This window comes from Strix aluco, chromosome Z (genome assembly GCF_031877795.1).
Source record: "Strix aluco isolate bStrAlu1 chromosome Z, bStrAlu1.hap1, whole genome shotgun sequence".
NCBI classification, from domain to species: Eukaryota; Metazoa; Chordata; class Aves; order Strigiformes; family Strigidae; genus Strix; species Strix aluco.
In genome coordinates, this window is record NC_133971.1 from 20,542,729 (window position 1) to 20,569,117 (window position 26,389).

Here is a 26,389-nt window from a genome sequence, read left to right on the forward strand (position 1 = left end):
CATTGCTTAGTTTCTTTTCACTTTGTCCCTCATTGGTTAACAGCATGCCTCGTCTCAATTTAAAGTTAAAATGTCTTTTAGTTCTCTGCGCAAACTCAAAGGGTGAGGGTGGGCACGTCTTCCTGGTCTTAAATTGAGTCAGTGGTCGTGGTCTCCCCTCACCGCCTTTACCTTTCCCCCAGTTACTACAGATTTCTGCTGACTTCATGCTTCTCAAGCAATCTAGCCTTTGGCACTTTCTGGGGCAGGATGTGCTTTTACCAATCTTTTGGCTCCTCTTCAAGGGTATAGTCGTTAGCAAGGCCTGCATCATTTATACAAAGTATCAGGCTTACGCAATAGATCCAATGTTTAGTGGTCACTATAGCTTAGGCATTAACCTGAACATATGGTTTTACTTAGTCTACGCTACTGTTGCAGAGATCACCACCAACTAGAATAAGGATGTCACCAGGATGAAGTTTGTTTCAGTGAAAGGATGTTAAATCTATGCCTTGGAAACATGCCAGACAGGAGGTCCACAGTGTACAATCTTTTGAGGCCAGAGGACATTGCAGTGCCTAGCACAGAAATCAGAGCTGGCTTGCTATCTGCAGCAATAAACCTCAAATAAGATGATCTGTGTGCTAAGTGCTCTTTTGCTTCATCAGGGGAATAGTAAAAGTTTGAGAGATTTCAAGAGACCCTTAAAGAGAAATTGTGTCTTTTGCTAAGAATTCAAAGTTTCTTAGTAGATGATACAATTCTTCTGGCATCTTTTTCTAAGCTAGAATGGAAACTCTTTGAAAAAAGAGCAACCAGCAGGTAGTAGTAGCACTTCACATTAAGCCTTTGTTGTTAGGCCTGCCTTGGGCTTTATGAAGTTGAAGTACTTGGGATCTACTTAGACCAGAACTCAGCATACAATATAAAATGTCTTCCTAGGGAACTGAGTGAGGAATCAAAGCTGACTTAAGTCAGCACCAACTCTCTACTTGCCAAAACAAATGGAGACAATAGTCACATAACCTGGGATACATGAATCACAAGATTTCTGTAATGTTCATTATTATGATGCACTTTACTCTCATCAGGGCCTAATCTTAAGCATACTTTTAAAAACTACTCAGTCATGTTCAGGTTGCAGACAGAAATAGACTAACTTCAGTCTGCAAACATGTTTCATTAAAAGCACTGTCCATGGAACTACACATTCATGAACTGTTGCATGCAGTCACTCTCTATAACATCATACGCTAAAGTAATCTACTGTAGAGGAGTAATACCATAGATCAGTACTAAAGAGGTAACTGTAAATGCTTTAGGAAATGTTACAACCTGCTGGTTCCAATTCTGTGAAGTTTTTTGTTTAAAAATATTTAGTTAAGGTGTTTTAGCTGAATTTGATCCATTACTATATACTGTGATCACTTTCTTTTTTTTTTCTCCCTCTCTTTAAACTATCAACAAATCCAAAGTCTAGGAACAGGAGACATTTCCCAGCTTTCAAAATGTGTACTGGATAGACTGTGAAATTAAATGTTTAGCAACAAGATGCCATATGCAACTGTTTAAAGCCTAAAGGAACATGTGGGCATTTTCAGATTTCCTATTCTTCCAATGGATTTTGATGTTTATTCACTGTGGAGACTGAGCTTTCCAATTTGGTGGGTAATTTTTTTTCTAGATTTTCCAATTGAAAAGATGAATTTGCAAATGGGGACGAAGTCACTGTTGGTCTGTATCAATCACTTGATAAAAATAAATGTTAAGTGGACTTCCCCTTTTTGACTACCCCTTTTTGACAGTAAATTCTGAAGCCTAACAGTGACCATATAAATGCCAATATTGTTAGAAATCATTTTATCAACACGCCCAGTTAGCTCCTCTATGCTGTGTGAATAGACACTGAATTCATTGAAAACACACAATTAAAGGTGCAGGTTTTGTAAAAAAATAGCAGCTCGGACAGTTAGGTATTTGATTATTCCTGATTCATCTTTAACATATGTCCTGTTGGTGTGCCTAATCATATACTGCTTAACCTTTTATTTTCCATAGAGCTGCTCAAGGGATCCCATTTTCATCTCAGACTCATACACCCATCAACATTTCCTACTTACAGTACCTCTGCCATCTTCATAGTACACTAAGGCTGTCATTTTGTGATGACAAATATGAAGATCTATTCCTACCCATCCAGGTAATCTAACAACACAGAGTAAGCAGGATCAAATCTGACCCTGTGACTGTGCACTATCTGACTCTGCAGGGGCTTACTGAAAAAAGAAGAGATGATACTTAAATTCTTCTAACCCTTTTGAAAACACAGTGTGAACCACTGCATGACCTATCATCTGGCCGCAGGGCTTTTGGTCACTGCCAGCTTTGTACAACTCACATTCAGAGGACCTCTACCTAAATGGGTTATACCACCAATGCTGTTTGAAGATCCAATACAATGTGGAATATATCAAACTGGAAGGCAATGTGTTTGGGGAAAAAAAAAAACAGACCCAGAAGAAAGACAAATGAAACTAGTGCATTAAATAAAGAAGAAAATTGTTGGTCTCTGCACAGAAAAGGATGTTCTTAATACAAATTCTTTCTGTGTAATGATGGATATTTGTCTACCCTGGTTTTTGTTTTCAACTAACTCTCCTCTTTAATTGGCATTTCCCTTTGTAGGTAATTTTGGCATTGATGGCTGAAGGCTGATCACTGTCTTACTGAATTGCACAGAGTGGTCATCTGCCTTTAATGGGCTTCTCTGCAGTGATTCCTACTTGTTTGCATCCCACAAAAAATAGAATCACAGAATCATCTAGGTTGGAAGGGACCTTGAAGATCATCCAGTCCAACCGTTAACCTAGCACTGACAGATCCCAACTACACCATATCCCTAAGTGCTATGTTAACCCTACTCTTAAACACCTCCAGGGATGGGGACTCCACCACCTCCCTGGGCAGCCCATTCCAGCGCCTAACAACCCCTTCTGTAAAGAAATACTTCCTAATATCTAGTCTAAACCTTCCCTGGAGCAACTTGAGGCCATTCCCTCTTGTTCTATCGCTTATTACTTGGTTAAAGAGACTCATCCCCAGCTCTCTGCAACCTCCTTTCAGGTAGCTGTAGAGGGCGATGAGGTCTCCCCTCAGCCTCCTCTTCTCCAGACTGAACAACCCCAGTTCCCTCAGCCGCTCCTCGTACGACATGTGCTCCAGACCCTGCACAGCTTCATTGCCAATACTCATGAAATACCACATAAAACCTAAATTTATGTTAACATTAGCACTGACTGGGATATGGATATTTGGTTTTTTATTATGGATATTTCCATGCTTGAACCGTTTTTAATGGAGCATGTCTCTGTAGAACTTAGCAATACATCAACCAAATCATTCAGAACAAATTTCTGGGGACAAAACATTACATGAGAACCAAGTTAAGGTGTTTACTGTGATGTGTAACCTGTTGCTTAAAGCTTCACACCAGGGGCTCAGACCAGCAGCTCGTAACAGTTTTTAAGCAAGTCTAAGAGGTGGCTCTCTGGAATAACAGAGAAATCAGTCAAATGTCTCTCAGCTGGGCAGGCTATATGGACTACAGCAAAGAGTAGAACCAGACTAGACAAACCAGAATAAAGATCTTTTTTTTTCCCCCAGGCAGAACATTTTACTAATCTATTTAGGTTTTGAAGGTGTCTCTGAGCACAAAGACAGTGTTACCCGGGTAATGTAGTTTGCCTGGATTTTACGTCATCTACTTGGGTTTCCAAAAGGCTTTGGACAGGATCTCTGGTTCCAAAGAGTTGCCGAGGGAAGCGAATGAAGGTCCTCACGTTGTTGACAGTTGAAAGCGAGGAAATAAACGGTCAGGATTAAGTAGTAATTACGAACGATCAAAGACATTCGTATAAACGGGTGGCTTGCCTGCGTTTGGAAACAGTTTTAATCCCACCTCGCTACCCAAGAACAAAACCACGCCACGAAATTACAGCAGCATGCCGAGACGGCTCCAAAGCCCGGCAGGCACCACAGCAACGGGCGGAGCCGCGGCCGGGGAACCGGCGCGATGCAGCGGCCCCAGCCAGAGCCGGCGGCGGGGGAGCCCCGCAGCGCTCCCGGGGCCGAGGCCAGAGGCCTGCGGCCGCTCCCCGCCCCGCCGCCGCTGCCCGCCGGGCCCCGCCCACCCCGCCGGGCGGCGCGTGACGCGCGGCCTACCGGGGCCCAGCCGGAAGCTCGCCTCGCCCTGGGCGCGCGGATGTGACCGTCGCGGGGCGCGGCGCGTGCCGGCGGGGTGATGCCGGGCCGGAAGTCGTCGAAGGAGAAGAAGCGGCGTCGCTCGCGTTCCTGCTGTCCGGAGGCGGCCTCGGGGCCGGGCAGCGGCGAGAGGAAGCGGCGGAGCACCGCGTCCAGCCGCGATGCCCTGGAGGTAGCGCGGCGAGAAGGGGCGGGCGTGGCTGCTGCTTCCCCCCTCCCGCCTCGGCGGGACGGGGCTCGGGCCCCCCCCTACCCGTGCCTCGGGGGCGCGACCCGCCTCAGCCGCGCGCGCGGTCTGTGGCGCTGTGGGGGCCGGCTGCGGGCGGGCAGGGTCGGGAGGCGGCCGGCGGCTGCGGCTGGCTCCTGTCCGGGCCTGTGGCACAAGCTCGGGGCCGGTGACGTTCAGTCAAAGCTTGCTGGCGCGCCGCTGCGCGGAGGGGAAGGCTCGGGCGGGCGGTGCCGTGGTGCTCCCCGTGCACGCCCGGGGGAGGCCGGCTGGTCTCTTCCCGGGGGTCAGAGATGGGGGGCACAGGCTCTGAGGTGACCCTGGTCGTGGCGCTCGTGCTTGCGGGGTTGTGACCCTCTTGCAGGAGGTGTTGGTGTGCCAGTACAAAAATTCGTATAACACGCGCTCTCGAGTGAACTGCAGGGCCGTCAGACTGTATTTCTAGCAGTTTTTTTTAAACTGTAGAGGTCTTCTAATGATGTTTGGATGATACATTCTCTGATACAAAACCGACCGTTATTCTCAGAAGACCGTGTCATGCAGTGAATTGCATGCCCATTTCCTTCTTGTCAGGGTAGCTCTAAATTATGTGGTTAGTGATTTAATTGTACAGCAAATCGGAGAGATGGATTTCTTCTGCTTTAAAGCATGCTTTCATGTATAAGCAGCAGCTAGGTATTTACAGATAATATTTTCCACTTCATATTTAAAAGTACTTTTTGCCTCTTGAAGCTTTTAAGATTTCCCATAGCATAAAAATGGTTTCAGTAACCAAAAATGTAGCTTTTGTAACACAGTTACCTTGTAAACTAAAACACTATTGGGAAGCTCAGAAGTTTGCCTCAAGGTGTACCTTTGTCATGGTTTAGACCTGATGAGCAATTGAGCACCACACAGCTGTTCGCTTATTCCTTCCTTCCTGGTGGGATGGGGAGGAGAAAATATAACAAAAGTCTTGGGGATGGAGATAAGGATGGAAAGGGCTCACTCACCAGTTATGGTCATGAGCAAAAGACAGGCTCCACTTGGGGAAGAAAAACCCCATCAATTTAACTTGAACACCACCACCACCACTACTAATTTACCAATTAAAGCAGAGTAGGATAGTGAGAAATACAACCACGTATTAAAAACACCTTCCCCCCACCCCTCCATTCTTAACATGCTCAGCTTTGCTCCCAATTTCTCTGCCTTGGGGAATGGGAGTTGCAGTCAATTCATCACACATTGTTTCTGCCGCTCCGCTCCCTCCTCCTCAGGGGGAGGACTCCTCACACTCTTCCCCTGCTCCAGCATGGGGTCCCTCCCACAGGACAGTCCTCCATGAACTTCTCCAATGTGAGTCCTTCCCACAGGCTGCAGTTCTTCATGAACTGCCCCAGCGTGGGTCCCTTCCCCGGGGTGCAGTTCCTCAGGAACAGACTGCTCCAGCCTGGGTCCCCCACGGGGTCACAAGTCCTGCCAGCAAACCTGCTCCAGCGTGGGCTCCTCTCTCCATGGGGCCACAGGTCCTGCCAGGAGCCTGCTCCAGCACGGGCTTCCCACGGGGTCACAGCCTCCTTCGGGCACATCCCCCTGCTCCGGGCTGGGCTCCTCCCCGGGCTGCAGGTGGAGATCTGCTCCACCATGGACCTCCATGGGTGCAGGGCACAGCTGCCTCACCATGGGCTGCACCACGGGCTGTGGGGGAATCTCTGCTCCTGGAGCACCTCCTCCCCCTCCTTCTGCACTGACCTTGGTGTCTGCAGAGTTGTTTCTCTCACATCTTCTCCTCACTGCAGGTTTTCCATCTTAAATACGTTCGTAGAGGCGCAGCCACCATCACTAATTGGCTCATCCTTGGCCAGAGGTGGGTTGGACCTGGAGCAGGGGGAGCTTGGAGAACCTTCTCAGAGGGGCCACAGTTGTAGCCCCCTCCCCCGCTACCAAAACACTGCCACACACAAACCCAACACAACCTTGCAATTATGAAGGGAAAACTATTGCAAGCACAAATGAAGAGGTAAATTTCTTTCTCTAGTTCACTAGAAACTGTGAAAATTGTACTTGCTCTCCCTGATTTTAGGAAGCAAAATGCAGTGTGCCATCAGGAGAAAAAGTGGAAGAAGCTGAACAACCCAGTGATATAGAAGAAGGAGGATTAGACCTCAGTGTGTCACTCAAACCTGTCAGTTTCTACATCGCAGACAAAAAAGAAATGCTTCAGCAGTGTTTCTGTGTCATAGGGGAGAAGAAACTACAGAAGATGCTGCCTGATATTTTAAAGGTACTGAAATACACTTACTGTTTATATACTTTTTACAAGCTTGAATGCTTGTGTAACAAAGCTCCTTTATCTCTCAAGTTTAGTGGACTTCCAGCGTAAAAGCTGCCTGTATATTTCTTAAAGATTATATCAAGTCTCTGAAAGTGAGACTTTTTAAAGATTTGATTTAGTTATTCCAGCTTACTCCTTTTTTCCACTGCTCAGCCATTGCTGAACTGTAGGCTGATCATTTTTATACCATCTGTCTGTACTGGTTAGTTAAATGCAAAAGGAGTTTCATAATTGCATGGAGTAAATTCAGTAGTGTTGTTCACTAATAAATATGCTGATTTGTTAATAAAAGTTTGATGTCTGTTTGTGTTAACTGAATTTCTTTGTATGGTATTAAATTAATGTCTGAGATAAGGCAGTAAAACCCCTTCCTGATAAACAGCTTCTGAAGCTGTAATTTCTGTGGACTTTAGTGACAGTATTTCTAGAGTCTTACTGGCTTAGAACATACGCTTTTTGAGTCTTGTGAATGGCAGGACTTGGTGAAAGTAAATTGGGCTAGCAGTCTGTACAGAAGAAGAGGCTGCAGGTGAAATGCCATTTGTGTGACGTTTGTTAATAGTTTAAAATTAAACACAAAAATTTTAATCATTATAAGCTATATTACTAATGTGAGGCAGGACTTCTTCATTTTAAATAGTGAATTAAAAATACAGTCCTATCCATTTCTTATCTCTGTGAGAAGAAAAGAGGTCTGGAGCAGCTGGAGGCAAAGGCATGACTGAGTTTTAAAGAAAGTTGCTTGGTGGTGTAGAACCAAACCTATAGTAGGGTCGTGAATGTTACGGTATGCTTAGCACTTCCTAATTTTGGTACTTGCATGTGGTACCATAGTTCATCTGGAAGTGTAAAATTATCACTTCATTTCACCCAGAGGACACTTAAGTAGTGTAAAAGATGTGGAGGTAGCGGGAATATCCATAAAACCTGTGGCAGCATGTGGTATGTATAAAGCATGAGAAATGGATCACAATTTACATATTTCTTATGTTTTCTTTATTATGATATACAACTGTTGGTGTGTTGTCAACAGCACTGTTTGCTTCAGTGTGTGAACTTGGATTCAGCAGTTGGCTCTGGTCTTTGCAGGCTTAGTTATGTAATTCACCTGTTCCTGAGTGATGGAGAATTATGAATAATTAGGGCTACAGTTGCTTGCGGTTCCATGCTTCACACGTATGGCCCAGTATTTCTACCGCTCAGAGTTGTAGCTGCAGTGAAAACTCCAAGCTATAAGTCAAGTAACTGATAGTGTGTATTGCTTAATTTTTTAGCAAAGACCACGTGCACACACAGAGTTTTTGGTAGTTTTCAAAACTGAAACAACCCTGGTGTTCTTCAGCAGTTGCATCAATGCAGGTGAAAATAGGGAAGGGACTTGCAGTGTGAGATAACTCTTCATTCAGTATAGTTGGAATACTGCTTACTGTTGATAATCACTCTGTCCTCAGAAATTTTTAGTAGCTCGTGGTCTGTCTTATCTGTCTTCTTAGAACTGTTCCATGGATGAAATCAAAAGGCTTTGCTTGGAGCAGTTGGAGCTGTTATCTGAAAAAAAACTGTTGAAGATACTTGAAGGTATGAATGAAACTTTTAGGCACCAATGTACACCAGAGACCAGTCTGCTTCTAAACTGGATTTTCACTCCATTTCTAGCTACTTATATATATATATGTACAGACTAATAAGTATATATTAGTGTGTGTGTATATATATGTGTATATACACATTGTCATAGTATATATATAGTGTGTAGGTATATATATGCTGATTTTGATCTTTTAAGCTTGAATGAAATCATCCATTGCTTTAGAAGCTATTAAACATACATTCAGAAAGCAGTAATATAAGCTGCTTTTCCTTAGTACCCAAACTAAGAACAAAGCTTTTGACGTGATGGAAAAAACAAAGCTAGGCATGTAGAAGTATTGTTTGAAATTCATTATTTTAGGTAAACTGACATTAAGTTACCTCCTGATTCTCTGCAGGAGAAATCTGACAAACTGCAATACCAGTTCAATTAGTAATTGCACTGAAGTATTCGGTGTAGTTAAAGAAATGTTGGTGAATCCCTCTGCTCTGCTGAGACACACAGTTCATGTACTGTGATTAAAGATACAACATTTCAGCTTTTCAGTATCTTACTGAACTTCCACTTGATACTTAAGGGCTCTAGAATTTTATTTGTAAAATACTGCTGTCTTCTCAATTAAGTGGAACTCTTTGAATCTTGAATGCTGCAGAGTGCCTTCTATTAATTCTGTCTCCTGTGATGTATTTTTAGCACCTATAGTATTGTACTAGCAATAGCTATTCTGGTTTTTTCATAATACAGTGAACTGAAGAATGCCAACCATGTTTCTAGCAAAAAACTCCTAAATAAGGTTTTTGGTTTTGACTAAGTCTAATTTTAATACATCTGCTTTGACTGGGGAAAAAACTCTTATGCTGCTTGCAGTAGAATTAGTAATTAAGAGTAAACTTAACCATATAGCATTAATTATATTACCTGCCTAAATTTTCATGTTTGAAACTGTATATTTAGGCAAGATTGGAGCTGATTCTGATACAGACGAGGAGGCAGATGGAGGAGACAAGACTGGAGGTGAATCAGTCAGTCAGTGAGTAAAAGACAAAACACTTAAAAACTTAATTTAAGAATACTGAACAATGTAGGGATTTTTCATGAGAAATGAAAGACCCAATTGCCATATTCTTCATTATGTGATTACTTTAGTTGAATGACAATGAGCTGTGACTGCTAGCAAGCACTAAACTTACAAACATGTCTTTGTCACTTTACAGTATTAAATGTGGCTTGAGCACATAACTGTGTTTCATAGTGGTGTTACTGCCCATCAGTTGAGTTGTGGTAATTGAACATGTGCACACGCCTAGCCTGCAGTGGAAGGGAAGTATCACAGAATTGTCTAGGTTGGAAAAGACCTTGAAGATCATCCAGTCCAACCATCAACCCAACATTAACAGTTCCCAACTACACCATATCCCTCAGCGCTAAGTCGACCTGACTCTTAAACACCTCCAGGGATGGGGACTCCACCACCTCCCTGGGCAGCCCATTCCAGCACCTAACAACCCTCTCTGTAAAGAAATGCTTCCTAATATCTAGTCTAAACCTCCCCTGGCACAACTTGAGGCCATTCCCTCTTGTTCTATCACTTATTACTTGGTTAAAGAGACTCATCCCCAGCTCTCTGCAACCTCCTTTCAGGTAAACTGTAGAGGGTGATGAGGTCTCCCCTCAGCCTCTCTTCTCGAGACTAAACAACTCCAGTTCCCTCAGCCGCTCCTCCTACGACATGTGCTCCAGACCCTGCACCAGCTTTGTTGCCCTTCTTTGGATACGCTCGAGTAATTCAATGTCCTTTTTGTAGTGAGGGGCCCAAAACTGAACACAGTAATCGAGGTGCAGCCTCACGAGTGCCGAGTACAGGGGTAAGATCCCTTCCCTGTCCCTGCTGGCCATGCTATTTCTGATGCAAGCCAGGATGCCATTGGCCTTCTTGGCCACCTGGGCACACTGCTGGCTCCTGTTCAGCCAGCTGTCAATCAACACCCCCAGGTCCCTCTCTGACTGGCAGCTCTCCAGCCACTCCTCCCCAAGCCTGTAGTGCTGCTGGGGGTTGTTGTGGCCCAAGTGCAGCACCCGGCATTTGGCCTTATTGAAACTCCTACAGTTGGCCTCAGCCCATCGCTCCAGCCTGTCCAGGTCTCTCTGCAGAGCCTCCCTACCCTCGAGCAGATCAACACTCCCACCCAACTTGGTGTCGTCTGCAAACTTACTGAGGGTGCACTCGATCCCCTCGTCTAGGTCATCAATAAAGATGTTAAACAGGAGTGGCCCCAAAACTGAGCCCTGGGGGACACCACTCGTGACCGGCCGCCAACCGGATTTAACTCCGTTCACCATAACTCTTTGGGTCCGGCCATCCAGCCCATCCAAGCCTCGAGCAGCCAGTTTCGCCAGGAGAATGCTGTGGGAAACGGTGTTAAAGGCCTTACTGAAGTCAAGGTAGACAACATCCACAGCAATATAGTTTAGGTTAACCCTTTTTCTGTGAGCTAAAGCAGGTTAAGTAACCCCTTCCCACTTAGGTCAGTGAATTGTGTGTTTTCAGTTCAGCTGAGAATCTTCCACTCTTCTTTTTGGTCCTTCATTCCTGCCCCAATTGAAGCAGCACTGCCACTCACCAGTTCCCATGTTCTCTGTTAGGGATGTTGTAGAATGTCTAGAGTTTCTAGGACAGAGGCTTCTGGTTTCTTACTCTTATGTTGGCATCTGTCAGTTTTGTAAAGGCCAACACTTTTTAACCTTTTTTTTAAAGTACTTGTCTGTTTTCTAAAGACAAGTCTTGTGTAGCATGTTACTAAGTCACTTCTTTATCGAACTGGTTAACTCTTTCTGACAGTTTCTATGAAAGTAGTGAAGGGGAAAAGAGTCACTAGTTATCACCCACAGTGCATCAAATTTTATGAGTCTAACTTGCTTGTAGAAGACAAAATAACAAGCTCTTCTGTTTTTGTTGCTGACCTGATTACAGCTGGTCCACAGATTCCATGCACAAACTTAATAAACCTCAGACAATACAAGACAATACACCAGTGTTGGGCAGATTAAAGTACCCCTTAGCTGCTGATGTGGTTAGTTCATCTAGACCTACTAAATAGAAACAAATAGATGGGAAAGGTAGTGGCAGTAATCCAAATTTCACGTTCTGGTCAGTATTTTTGATTTAACAGAGACCTGGTTTCTGATCCTGTCTTTGATTCAGAACAAGTTTTGAACTTATTGAATGATTTTCTTTGATCACATCTCATTGTACGTCATGCAAATATTCTAGAAAATGGAGTGATACTAAGTTAAGTGACATTTCAGTTTTTCTCATGTGGTACAGTTTTAATATCCCCTGACACTGTTTCTTCTAGGATTCCACTTGGAGCTGATTCGTGACTGTATTCCCACCCTTTGCTATTTCTTGCCTACGTAATCTGTGAATGGTGTCAGTATAACATTTATGTGGACTAACTTTCTTATTTTGGACATTTCCCTCTGCTGGCTATTTTAAAGAGCAAATAAAAAATTCAGTAACTGCAAAGTACACTAAATGTCATGTCTCTTTATGTAAAGAAGTCTCTGTTAAGTCATTGATATTTTGCCAGTGAATTTAATAGAATGAGAAGACAAACTTCTTGTTTAAGGAAACTGAAAAATGCCCCAGGATTTTGATTTCTGGAGAAATGATATGACTTTTTTTTTAAGGCCTAATTCACAAACTCTTCACTGTTGCAAAACATGTGAAATGTTCTTCATCTTAAAGAGGCGTGGAAGGATTAGTGCTGCTAGATTTTAGGAAGGCAGTTCTGTGTCTGTAAGGTGTTTCAAAGCTACTGTTGAGACTTGTATTTATGACATTCAGCTGCAGTAGATTGAGTGAAGTCTTGCTTATATGCAAATAAAATAATGTTTTGAGCTAGTGAAAACCTAAAAAGGGGAGATTGTTATTGTCAATTAATGAATAAAACAACAAAATAAGGAAACCAAGCAGGATTTACCATTTTTTAACTAGTAGGTATCTGAAGACACTTAACAACCCACTTGCTCATGTCAAGTAGGAAAGATTCAGCAAAACAGTTTGGAAGTCTGTGGTTTTTACACTGTATAGTTAATATTCCAGGCATAAGCTGTGAGTGAACCAAAGTGAGTTGGTGTTGCTTCCATTTTCTCATAGCTATGTTGGAGTACAGCACAATTAAAACTGACCAAGTTCTTTAACCATGGCGACAGTTACCAAAACCTGATAAAGCTAGGTCACCTTATGTTGCTGATGAGAAAGATGTGAGCAGTAACTGACAGCAAAATCAAGAAAAAATTGTGTTTAAAAAAAGTAAAAGAAACTGAGAGATGTTGATCAAAGTTATAGAGTGGATTGCTTCCTTTGTTGAACAGAATGGTTAAGGTGCCGCTGGTTCTTGTATTTCTATCTCCATCCTGATAGTTTTGTATTTCAGACCCCTCCAAAGTGGCCAGACAAGATACATTGGTGTAGGAATTGTGGCTGTTCTTGTACTTTTTAATGCAGTGGGTTAAAAATAGTATGCTACACACATGGGTGCTATCTCAGAACCTTGGCTCATAGGTTCAGCTGTGTGCTAGCTTTGGCAAAAAACAAAAAGGGAAAGCTGTTTGGATGATAGAGAAATAAGGGGATAGGAAGAAATAGATGAAATGAGGAAAATTAAGGTTTTATATTAATCATTAAGCACAGTGCTCAGTAAGTAGAGCAATATTATAGTTTTACAACTGTAAAATGTCACAAGCCCTTTTTACTGAACAGTAAATCTTTGCGCATTTAGGTTAACTTTTTTGCAACCTGTGTGTAAATAAATCTAAATGCAAGTTTGCAAAACTTCAGAAAACTGTGTTCTGGCCAGAACAGCAACAAGTCAGTCAGTAGGCAGGGAGGCTAAAGATGCAACAATGAAGAAATAGTGAAAACTGTGTTGCTAAGCTAGACTTTGGTTGTTTGTAATCATGAATATGTTTTTAATTATCATCTGAGTTTAAATGAGTGAATTTGTTTGCCCTGGGAAGAGAAAATACTTCAGAATGAAAAAGGCAGTTTGTTTATTTGAATTCTCACTGTTGGTTCTTCCTGGTTTGTCTTCATTGCGTGTAGTTTTCTTGTAAATGACTAGTTTTTTCTGCATTCTCTTAATGATGCAACATAAAAGCTTTTTTGTTTTAAATCCAACTGGTCTTAGTTGTTTTCATGAACATGTAAACATGGGAAGGGAAAATGTGAGTAACAAGTCCTACTGTAGTAAAAAAACTTGTTAACTGATTGGAAAAATCAGTCTGTTTTTTATCCTTTTCTTAAAAAAAAAATTCAACAGACTTATACTGTCAGCAGTATTTGTATATCAGTAGAAATCCAGAAAGCTTAAATCAATACATCTGAAGTAATTTCAAGTGTATCAAAATATACAGGCTTTCTTAGAAGGGTATAGTTTGTACAGTGTCTTTTTTTCTCTTTTCCCAAAATAGACAAATGCTTATCTGTCTCTAAAGACCTGCTTCCTGTCTGTACCATCTAAAAGTAGCAGGGATTTAGAGAAGTTTCTCCAGGTACAGGGAAGATTGCAAAATTCAGATCTGTCTGAAGCTTTTGGATGTAATTGTAAATTGAACCTTTTTCTGATGCACATATCCTCATTCTGCCACCTGAATTGGAAGTTCTGAGGCTTTTCCTAAATGGCATCTGTGTAAAAGCTTCACATGCTTCCATTAGCATTTAAAACACTTGCTCTGTTATTTTGTCACATCATCTTTTGAGTAGAACACTAGAAATCCTGAAATAAGCATGCAGAAGAACTGAAGAAGCAGGGCCTCTGTTTGCCAATAACTGGAAATTGCTGTTATGATAGATATGCTTAATAACTTGTGAGCTTTGTGTAGATTTTTGACTCTGCAGTTCTAGGATTTTGTTACTGTTTCTGTGTTACTGTCTGCAGTGGAATACCATTAAACTGATAGAACTGCTGTATACCAAGCTTCCAACTAAGTGACAGATACTTAATTGAAAGGAGTTAGCCAATTAATGTTCTGCAAAAACCAAGTAGGCATTTTTCTCATTTCATTCAAAAGGTATTAGCATGTTCTTGAGCTATATGTTTCCTCTTCCCTGAATTGTCTTTTTATTCACCAACAAAAGAACTGAAAGTAAATTATTTGCTGTAGTAATAAAACATGTATTAAAAGAGCAAGTGTGCTAATATCAGTGATCATATGTTCATGTATATAATGTAAATGATCTTTGCTTTGAAAATCTACTGTGCTTACTTTTTTCACTGCGTGAAAATTTGCAGTTTAATATTAGCTCTTTCAAGAGTTTATAGGGTTTTTACTGCTTTGAGTCATGAGTGGAGTTTTTGTTGTTTTGTTTTAGGAAGGTTAGCAATCTAAAACCTTGCCTTGTTTTAACATGTTTTGCTCCTGAGTATTGGGCTGGTCACAAGCATGCAATTGCCAACTGATTTATCTCTTTAGGATGATTTGGTTATCTTCATCATTTGGAATCATTGACAGAATAGGCTACACAAGTCACTGAACAGATACGTTTAGCATTTGGCATCTCTTCACTGTCTTCTGTTCTCATGGTGTCCTCAAACTTCAGTTGTAATCAGACTAGACTGATGGACCTTTCATAGTTCATTAAACTATTGATTAACATCTGCCATTTGGGATACCTTTCCTGAGGAGCACTACTTTGCAAGGACTCTTTTTTTTTTTTTTTAATTGCTTGCTGTTAATTATTTTAGTTGCTGTTTGTCATGGAAAAGTACCCTTGTAAAAAAATTTGCAGGAAGCTTACAGGGACTTGGGACTTCTAGTAATATTTTTTTAGACTCTAGACTGCAAACCCAAATTTTAATTTAGGAAGGTACATCATCTTTATGTCAAGAGTAGCAGAGGTACTGATTTCAAGCCTCATTCCAGAGATTTGGGTGAATGTTTCTTAACGACAGTTAAAAGCCCTGTAGGGAAAGTAACATCATCACTGTATCTCATGTTGTCAGTCTGTCTTCTAGTCCAGTATGTTAAGATTTTTTTTTGTGTCAGAAAACTTTCCCTGCTGGTCTCCAACCCCAGTTACTATTGAAGCTTGGAATCTCAGCCACCAGTATCACAGTGCTATTGTCTTAATCCTTAGCCATTCACTCCTCTGACCAGTACACCTTTGCCTCACCAGTGCTGCTGTTTTACCTCGCTCTGCATAATCTGCTGGAGTGTGGTACCAGATCACCCTCAAACTCGGATTTCTTTGACAGCTGTGCAGATTCCTGAGAGTAATAGATTCTGTACAGATTCCATGTGCATGAGCCCAGGTAAGCACTGCACTGGTGTGCAGCACGCCAACGTGAAAAGCTAGCATAGGACAGATTTAAATTTACAGAATTTGTCACCAACAAACTGTAATACTTAGCTTCTTTCTGCTGAAAAGAACATACTTTGCAAATGTTGTTCTATTTTAAAAAAAAAAGAATGCTGAGTTTATCTCTTGGAACAGTGACTTTGAACTTAACTGCCATCCTGGTCGAGAAGTATCTTTAAAGACTGATAAAAAGAGGGAGCTCCAAGTTACTGTGGTCACATGAAAGAAGAGAGTATTACATTTGTATACCTTAATTTGTATGCCTTAATTTTAGATTAGCATAGCTTCTGCTCACGTTGTTTGGAGACATGATGTTGTGCTACCCTTTTGTAAATCTATACTGCAGTATAGATAATTAGGAAAAAAGTATTTCTTATTAACAAATTAAAACAACGTTGACAAGTTGAGAGCAAAACTGAACAGTGAACTGAAATGCTTCTGCTTGGCCACAAGATGGTGCAAAATGACCGCCTATAAAATGAAGTAATGAAGGTTCACCAGAAATACAGTCCAGTCAATTCTGAGAGTAAAATGTGCCGTAAAAGTACTTTTGGGTTCTAAAAATTCTTTTGCTGACAGTAGGTAGTATTTAAAGGAATGTAGTTTTGCTGTAATCAGTGATAGTGTCAAGGCAGCAGGAAGAAACTTTACAACAAGTTTTGATGTGTGATTTTCAGTTGATAATTTATTTTTATGTAGCTGTTAAAATGGGTATAGGTAATTTCACAGCCAGTGTTTGAACCATAGTAGTCAGTCTGAGTTTTGTGTCAAAGGAGTGATTATAATATCTCAGTAAAGTTTGGCACATGCAAGATCAGACTTTCCAAAGTGACACGTTGCTGACTACTTAGTTCAAAATGATGAAGTGTGTGTGTGAGGAAGGATGGGGTAGGGGCAGCCTAAGCAGCTTTTGCTCTTAGTGTTGAGGAGGGTATACACAACCTTATTTTGGTCACCAGTTGAGTGACTAATAAATTGTTAGGAGTTGCTTAAAAAAAAAAAAAGTGGATTCTTCCAGATCTGTTAACCAGTAGCTGGTCTCAGATCCATTGCTCTGTCCAGGTGCTGGCACTCAGACATGCAAGCCCACAAGGTTTGCATCCCCACTGCAGTTGCTGCTCAGACATCCTTGCTCAAACAGGCCTCTCTGATAGCTGGTGCAGACCTATGATAGTCCCAAGTTGCTGACACTCAGACTGTTGATCTCTTGAGTGTCTAGTGGAACTATGGTCCCTCAATTTGCCTACTTGCAGACCCTGGTCTTTTGGGAATTTTGCCTCTGATCTTATAGTCTGTTTGGTATCCTACATGCTGGCTAGACAAGCCTGAGGTTTGCTGGTGAATTACAAGCATCTGCATACACACTGATGCATGACATTGACATTCTCCGAGGAAGTCGGACATTTTTCATTCTGTCTGGTTTCTGTCAGCACAATCTTGCAGACCCCTATGACCTATGGTACCCTTTAAGTTGCTGGCACTTCACACATGTGTATATATATGTGCATATATACAGAGATTAAGTGTCCTCTCATTTGGAAAAATAGTATAGCAATAGAGTTCATTAAGAAGGCAGGACAGACTGTAGTGATCAGGTCCAGGGCTTGGCCAGACAAGTGTACTGACCAACAACATGGTTTTGCTCTACTGGCCCTTTATCTTCTTTTTTTTACCCCATGATTGTTCTTTCTCAATGTGCCTTGGTCTCTCCCTTTTCCCACCTTTGGTTCTTCCTCTAAACATCCCATGCTGCCTTACATGTTCCTACACTCCCCTTAAAAACATCCACCAATATGTTTTATGCAATTCTGGAATCCTCTTCCCCAGCATTCTATACAGACCCTCATGCTCCTGTAGACAGTAACACCCTTCAGCCTGTAAGGTGGTTTCTCTAGCTGACTGCTCTTACTAGGTTTCATTCACAGGAAATGGGCTGGTTGCTCTCCTTTCACAACCCTAGCAGCAACTCAGGCAGGGTGATCCCTCTGCACTGATGAATTTACTAGGGTTCTCTGCTTCTCAGTGGACCTTTGTGCTTATGGTGACTCACCATTTAAACACATAACTTAATGGACAGGACAATACAACAGAGAACTGAGTGGGATAAACTTTGGCAAGTGACAGGAGAGCAAAACCTGAAATTTGTGGGAAGGTGTGCTGTGACAGCGTCATGGATAAATTGAGCTGGTGATCTGTGCTGGCATCTGGCCTAACCCCACCCAGTAATATAGGTAGGTGGGGAAATGTTGCTAACCAGGAGTCTGGCACTGTCTCAAAGCAGAGGTCCAGTTAGTCTTTGGTCCTAAGCTGTGGCCTAGAGCCTGGCACTGAGAGTGCTGAGAAGGTGTTTCCTCTCAGGTAGACTGTACAGGCTCACTGGAGTGGTAGTTGGGGTGTGTCTTGGTTAACTCTGGCCATATGGGAGTCTGTATGAGTGCAAAACTTTTCCTCACAGCCTATCCTCTGCTCGATCTGCTTGGTTGCAGAAAGCTGGGGATGAGCCTCTTTAATCAAGTAATAGGTGATAGGACAAGAGGTAATGGCCTCGAATTGTGCCAGGGAAGGTTTAGACTAGATATTAGGAAGTATTTCTTTACAGAACGAGTAGTTAGGCGTTGGAATGGGCTGCCCAGGGAGGTGGTGGCGTCCCCATCCCTGGAGGTGTTTAGGAGTAGGGTCGACATAGCACTTAGGGATAAGGTGTAGTTGGGAACTGTCAGTGCTAGGTTAACGGTTGGACTAGTTGATCTTCAAGGTCCCTTCCAACCTAGATGATTCTGTGATCCACTTAACATGACATTACTATGTTTGATTTGTTACCTGGTGTGCCTTTTTCCCCATGACAGCAGGAAGCTTGAGACTCTGGTTAACATGTCTCAACCATCACATACAGCAGACCTAATTTTATTTGTTGAATCTCTGGGATTATTTTACATCTAACAGGTGGGGGCAGTAATCTATTTTGCAACACCTCTGGCCTTTGTAGTAGAAGACTGATGACTGTAATAGAAAATAAATGAGCAAACTCTCTGTGAAGAGGCAAAGTTTAAATAATTTTCTGGTGTGGTTAGCCATATATACAGAACTTCCCACTCAGCATAGCTTTTTGAACATCTAGTTTGTATCCATTCCTTCTCTTTCAGCCCTGACTTGGAATGGAAAGTCCAACAGAAATTAAAACGTTGGGAGAATAGTTCTTGAGTTGACCAAGTAGGAAGGCAAACTAAAAGGATACATACCACTGAGTTCTGAGAAAAATGCATCACAGTAAATAGTCTGTTCCCAGTTTGTTTTAATGGCATTGGACAGTATGTTTCTCTTTCCTTGCTTAAGGTGTAGAACATTTAAAAACCTTTCTTTCAGGTGCAGCTACACATTTTCCTTAATCAGTTACTGCATGCTACCATACTTATGTTGCAATGTTTACAAAAAGTGGGAGAAACAGAAGAGTCTGTTGGTTTGTAACCTTTGCTACTACAGAAAAGGAAATAGCAATCAAAATAACTCTGTCTGTCAGACCAAGATGGCAAGAAATATTACGGTGTTCTCCCTCCTGACATAGCCATTGGACACCTGAAAAAAATCTGTCTTTGAGAGCATGGGGAAAATAGATCTGTATTCAATTTTAGGAAAAGCCTTCAGGCCATTACTGAAAAACAAGTTGTTAAAATAATTATATTTACATTTGTGATAACAGAATACTGCTATCCTTTTTCTAGTGCTGTTCAGCTCCCACAGTCAGGATAGTTGCATTGATTCCATATTAATATGTATGAAACCAATGCCCCGCTGACATTCAGGGTATGAAATTGGCAATTCTACTGTCAAAATGCTCACTAAACATGGCAGTTGCAGTCTTCAGTGATTCTGTGTCCTTTTGCTTTCCTTCTTCCTGTGTATTTCACAGTTTGTGTAACTAGTGTGTGTGAAATGTGTGAAGGATATGAGCATTTCATAGAAGTATCTTGTCTTTATCCCTTGTATGAAGCGGTTGTAACCTTACAAATCAAGGGTAGAAATCTTTAAATAGAAGAAACAGAGTAATACAGATACTGAATACACTTTAACGGTTGAGTTGCATTTCTTTTTGAAAAGTGTCCCTTTGTGAAACTATGAGATTGTGATGTAGGAGAGGTTGATGGTGGTGGGGTGATGGTAACTTCATGAAAATAGCTTCTTAATTTCAAAAGAAAACACTAAATAGTACTTGCAACTGAAACTATAGATTTTTCAAATCATTTAATTGTGTGACAGTTTATTCTTCATTCTAGAGAAAAGCTTGGGGAGAGGCTACCCAAATTTTGGGGAGGATTGTTATTCTGAAAGGCTAGGGTGTAGTGGAAATAATTACTTTATCCTTGTGTATTGCTAGGCAAAGCAATAAAAAAGCTCATTCTCAAGTGCTTAGATTAGCACTCTGTATGTTCCTTTTGCATTTATTCATACTGTAGTTGGCCTGTTGGCCTACCACCACATAATTTCTTTAGTTAAAGTCAATGTTTCTTAAAAAAGTTCTCTTAAATTATGAAAGATGTAGATTAAAATGTCTTCTTATTTGTTTCTAGACAGGACAACAGTATAGACTCTACTTCTTCTCTCAGAGAAGACAACAAGCTGGAAGGTCAGGAATCAAAACAAGGTATGTAGTAGAGAAAGCTGAAACTGTGTTTTCTTCATGTTGGGCAGTGACTAATTTCAGATAACTGATAGCTCTCTCTTGAACAGTAGCTGCAATCACAGAGAAATCATTTTAGAAATCAGCTGGTATAGGGTTACAACCTCTCCCTTGGGCCCAATTGCAGAAAAGGAGAATGTTGAAGAAGACATTGTAGGAACTTTGGCTTCTTAATTCTATGAGACTGGAGAGTTTTTTTGTGGCTAGAAGCAAATTGCAGCTCTTCAAAGTTTGCTAGTTTAGCTTCTGGAACATGACTGAAGCTCTTGCAGGGCTCACATGGCTCTTCATATCTAGTTTTTCAGCTGAAGAGGAATTTCAGTCATTTCGGGTTTTTTGGTATATAGGTAATTGCTAATACTGCTATTACCATTTGCTGAATTCTTTGAGATTCAGTCTTACTTTCTGTTGAGATGATTATAAGAGCCTACAGTACTGTTTTGACATTCATAGAAATCCATTGTTATAATTGTTTGCTAAAGGACTGCTGGTAATTTAATAACTTTGTTCAGTCTTCATATATAATACCTTGCTTTGATTGTGCAGAGCTAAGGTCCAGAGGAGTCATGCTTAACACCCACCGCTCCTGATAACTAGCTTATTTTACTTGAAGTCAGTGCCAGTAGAAGTAAACATTCAAAACTTTGAATCTCTGAGGACAAACGTTTTGTCTTGTATATTTTCTCTTTTTAAATGCAAAAATGTAGTGAATGAGACATTCAGATACTACAGTGATTGGCAGAATAGAAAATGCAAAAGCAGGTAAGTTAGTGTACATTTGAGTAACTGCTGTGTAAGGAAACAGTTTTCTTAACCTGCAGCAGTATTTGTTTTATTCCAGTTATTAAATCAGCACCACATAACAACTACTAGTATTATTTCGTGCATGAAGCACTAGAATTGTGGGTGTTTCTGTCTCAGTCTCTTTATTTTCATTTGGACTAGCTGTATACAGTAACATCAGAAATAGCTTTTCCAATCAAAGTGTGTCACAAATTCTTATAAGCTATAGTTCTCTTCTGCAAAGATCTAACACTATTTACTTCCTGCAGCTCCTATTTCACAATGCAGATGTTGTCTAAAAGATGTCTCTTGGAATAACTTTGTGAAACATTTTTTATTTTAGTGAGGGGAATTAAATGGAGAAGGAAAGGGTTCAATAAAAGCATCAAAACATTTAGAAGCAGGTTGCTGTGGCTTTGTGAGGAATGCTTTAAATGTTGCTTGTTGTACCATATGGAATGACCTTACAACTGAGAGGTTTCCTGCAGATCTTTTCCATTTTTGTATTAACAAAGGGAAGTGATGACTGTTGCAGGTGATTCCTTCATTGTTGTTTTTTATGACTTAATCAACTAGAGTATCATGATGGCTTTGGGCTATAACAGTGGCTCCACTCAAGATGTTAGCTTTAAAGAGCTTTTGAGAATATCAATATAGATTAAAAAATATAACTCTGATCATTCTGCTGAGCTGCAGCCTGTGATGCTATGGGAAAAAAGAAAAGAGGATAAGTAAAACGGATAAAATAAAATTAAAAAATGGAATTAAGTGTGCTAAAACGAATTTCACAACTGTAGCTGAAGGAAAAAGTAGAAGTTATCAAAATGAAAAAAATAATGAGAAATGTCAACCATGATCTTTATTACTGTGTAAAATTACAACTGCAAAAGAGGGAAATAAAGCCCTAATTAAATCTAATTAAACATTTGTAGGCCAGTCAGCTTGTATGAAAACTGTATTATACAATTTTGGTGGCTCCAAATTCTGAATGAAACCCAAGATGCCTTTGCCCAGCTCCCTGGTCCATACTAATTCTGAGACAGACATGAATGACTGTTAATGTTTTGTTTCTGCTTAGTATGTGACCAATACCAAAAGGAATTCTGTTGTGGGTTGACCCCAGCCAGCAGTAGGCACCCACCAGCCTCTCAATTACTCCTCTCCCAGTGGGGTGGAGGAGACAATCAGAAGAGCAAAAGCCAGAAAAACTTACGAGTCAAGATAAAGACAGTTTAATAAGTGAAACAAAAGTTGTGTACTGAAGCAAAGCAAAATAAGGGGTTTATTTACTACTACCCATTGGCAGCCTGATTTTTTTAGCCACTTCCTGGAAAGCAGAGCCTCAGCATGCACAACAGTTACTTGAGAAGACAAATGCCATAACCATGGACAATCCCTCTTTCCTCCTTCTTTCCTTGAGCTTTTATTGCTGAGCATAATGTCGTGTGGTAGAGAATATCCCTTTGGTTAACTGGGCTCAGCTGTCTTGGCTGTGTATCCCTTACCCACCTCTTGCCCACCTCAGCCTACTCCCTATGGGGTCAGAATGAGAAACAGAGACAGCCCTGAGGCCCTGCAACTTCAACACTAGCACTGGTGTGTTGTCAACACTTTCAGAAACAATTTCAATACACAGCGTCTTGAGCAAAAAAGCCAGTGATAGGAAGATAATTAGTTAAAGGTATTAAAATCATAGGTCCCTGCTGTGTTAGATTACATTATAATTTTTTTTTTTTTATAGTTTGATGTCAGCAAGATTCTGATTGACTGATACTAAAAAAGAACAATTCACAGAGGAACTACTTGCTTCGGTTTCCAGTGTATTGATTGTGTTGTTGTTGATGAGCAAACCTTGCAAATCAGTACTTCTAGCCCTGCAGATTTGAGGTTCAGGAACCAAAGGTATGGATAAAACTAGCAATTCCAAAAAAAATTAACAGGTGAAAGGGAACCTTTTAAAGCCAGATGTCAACACAGTAATTTCAAGAATCGGAGAGTCACAGAATTGTTTAGGTTTGAAGGACTGTTTTGAGATCATCAAACCCAGTGTGCCTGCTCAAGCAGGTCAGCTAGAGCAGGTTGCTCAGGACCACATGCTATTGAGTTTTGAATAGGTGCAAGGATGTAGACTCCACAACTGCTCCAGTGTTTGACCACCCTCACTGTAAAAAAGTCTTTACATCCATTCAAATGGAATTTCCTGTGTTTTAGTTTTTGCCCATTGCCACTGGTCCTTTGCATGTGCAGTACTGAGAAGAGTTTGGCTCCCTTGTCTTCATGCTCTCCCATACTTTTAAAGGAGAATTAAAAGAAAATTATAAAAGCCAGGTTTGCAATACTGTCTGAATATATATTAAATAAAGAATATTTTTGATGTGTTAGAGGATCATTATAGACTAGCTTACATGGGAATGCAAACTTTGAATCTTCATGGTAAGAAATGATCTGTATTTCAGAACCACAGATCTTTAGCTCTAAACCCTCATTATTAACAGGGTACAACAGCCATACCTTTGGATGGTGGTACCACCAAAAGCAATTATAAAACCTTTAGAATCAGTAGCTTTACCATCATCTGACTATAAATTACTCATTTTAAGCGGGAACCAATCCTACTGTCAGTTTCCACAAATACAAAGATTGATGAAGGACTAACGATTTCTGTGGCCAGTGTGTCAAAAGCAGTGGTCACTCTGTAGCCAAATTCTGAGAACAGTTACTCACGTTCTGTTAAGAGTTTAACTTTTATTGCACTGCTGCTTCTAATTATTTGGTTTTTTAAATAAACAACTTTTAGCCAGCATTAAAGGCCAATGCCATAACTTTCTCTGTGTTTTTACTGAGTCAAACACATCTAAAATACTTGTGATAGATTCTGAATAGTTGCACTATAAGTGGAGTTTCTATTCATTTTTAGTACTGTGCCTGACTGTACTGTCCCACTCCTTTTAAAGTACATAACGGTTTTAAAGTGTCACTTTTAAAATTGCATTTTGAAAACTAAGTTTACCTTAAATATAATAAACAATAATCAATTTTGCACTGCAGAGGCTTCCTTGTGATATAAAACTTTATGACATTATAATTAGGAATAGATCATGTAACTCTATAGGATGGAATAAGTTTTCCTGGTACTGCTGCTTTGCTATACTGCATGTTATTCTAAATTGGCATAAAAATGCATTAACACTTGTTGGAATTAGATCAGCCTCAAAAGTTTGAGGAGAAAAAGAAGAGTAATTAGTTGTCTTAAATTCATAGATCTTTTTGCCATTCTTTTCATCTGCAGAGAAATACTAAGCAGAAGTGATTTTGTAAGTTGAAAGAAAAATGTTTCTGTTAGGCAGCTATGTGATTGTTATGTTTGTGTTACAGGCAAGGGAGAAGATAGTGATGTTCTCAGCATAAATGCAGATGCATATGATAGCGACATAGAAGGCCCATGCAATGAAGAAGATGGCCCAGATGTGCAAGAAAACGCTGTCAGAAGTGGAGCCAGTCAGATTGATGACCTTCAGAAGGACATTGAGAAAAGTGTGAATGAGATACTGGGACTGGCAGAGTCCAGCCCAAAGGAGCCCAAAGCAGCAACCTTAGCTGTTCCTCCATCAGAAGATGTTCAGCCATCAGCACAGCAGCTGGAGCTTCTGGAGCTCGAGATGAGGGCCAGAGCTATTAAGGCTCTAATGAAAGCTGGTGATGTAAAAAAACAGCCCTGAGAATGTTTAGATTAAGTTTTCAGTATTTGTTTTGAAGGATGTGGTGTCTGTTCTCTTCAGTGCTAAAGTATATTTGGGTTGGGTATGACATTCCTCATTCAAACTCTATTGTGTATCCTGATTAGTGGCTTAAGCCATCGGTAGTTTGTTTCATTGCCTTTAGTGTGCTGCTTTCATGACATGCACAGAGTGGTTTGATGCTTCACTGAGATCAGGTCTCTTTGTGCTGGGTTATCTCCTCAAGGAGTCACACAATGTATAGAGTGATGCCAGGAACCTGGTGCCTTGCAGAAAGGTTAGGAGAATCAAGGTCTTTATAACCCCAACTTGTTAAACTACTTGAGAAACTCGATTTATATGTACTTCATTAAAAATACCATTTTGAAGAGATCTTTTGTTGTGTGACTGCCTTCAGCGGTCTGTGATGGGATTTAGATTGCTTATTTCTCCTTTGGGCCCAGCTCGTCATAATGTGGCTATTCTGGTTAAAATGAATCATGATTCACTTAAAAACATATTTAATTTTTAGAAAGTTGAATTCTTAAAGGGAGGGATTTTTTTCCTTTCAAAGAAACAGTTGTACCATGTTATTTTCAGAGTTATGAAAGTGCCTGGAAGTGACAAATACTAGAGTTTTTATACTGTTGATTATGTAATTTTGTCACTCTTCTTCACTGTTTATCTTCTGTGTCATAACTGAAATAAAGAAAACAGAGTTTTTTCTTGACTGTGAAGTTTTTTTGTTGAAAATCTGGCATAATATTTAGGGCAGTGCAGCAAATCAAACTATTTAGAAGACCTTGAATATTTAACTGAGGTAGTCATTTTATGACCCCTGTAAATAGGAAAATCCAGCTAATTTCAGTATAAATGTTTTTTAAAGAAGGCATTTAATTTATTATATCGGGTTTTAAAAGAATAATTCTATTATCCATTTGAAGAATATTTCTTTGTAAGTAAATTGTATTATAAGATTAATTTTCCTGCTATGATTTCTTACAACAATTAAAATAATTCTGATTTTGTTTAGAATTAGTGCTGGTTTTATATTTGACTGCTAAACAAATGCATATTAAAATATTTGTGTGTGTTTGTTTACATATACGCACACAAGTAGATTTTTTTTTTCAAAGTATGAAGTTTAAGAATGTGGTCATTGTTAAGTAAAATGATGTATTATATATTGTTAGTCCTGATTTTCTGTTAGTTGTTATGTAGAAAGCAAATTAGACACTTTGCAACAGCAGCATAGGTAATTTCCACATGCCATTTTGTAATGTTACTGCAGACCTTGTTCTACTCAAATATTATGACTTGAATTCTCTTGCAAGGTTTTTAATTTTCTTTTTCTCCTTCCTTTTTTTTTCTTTTTTGTCCTTTATTATCTCTTTTCCTTTTCCTTTTAACCCCTTTTCTACCCTTTTCCCTTTCCTTATTAGTAAAGTGCATTGTCTTTAGGAGTAAACTGCTTAT

General features: G+C 40.5%; 1 protein-coding gene across 1 annotated transcript; it reads left to right on the top strand.

Moving 5' to 3' along the window:
- Positions 1-4,204: 4,204 nt before the first annotated feature.
- Positions 4,205-25,643, top strand: CAAP1 (caspase activity and apoptosis inhibitor 1). Its single transcript, XM_074813078.1, has 6 exons — positions 4,205-4,414; positions 6,534-6,734; positions 8,279-8,363; positions 9,331-9,406; positions 20,305-20,378; positions 24,573-25,643. Exons 1-6 carry the CDS (start codon positions 4,283-4,285, stop codon positions 24,914-24,916), a joined length of 912 nt encoding a protein of 303 aa, XP_074669179.1. The 5' UTR covers positions 4,205-4,282; the 3' UTR covers positions 24,917-25,643.
- Positions 25,644-26,389: the final 746 nt, after the last annotated feature.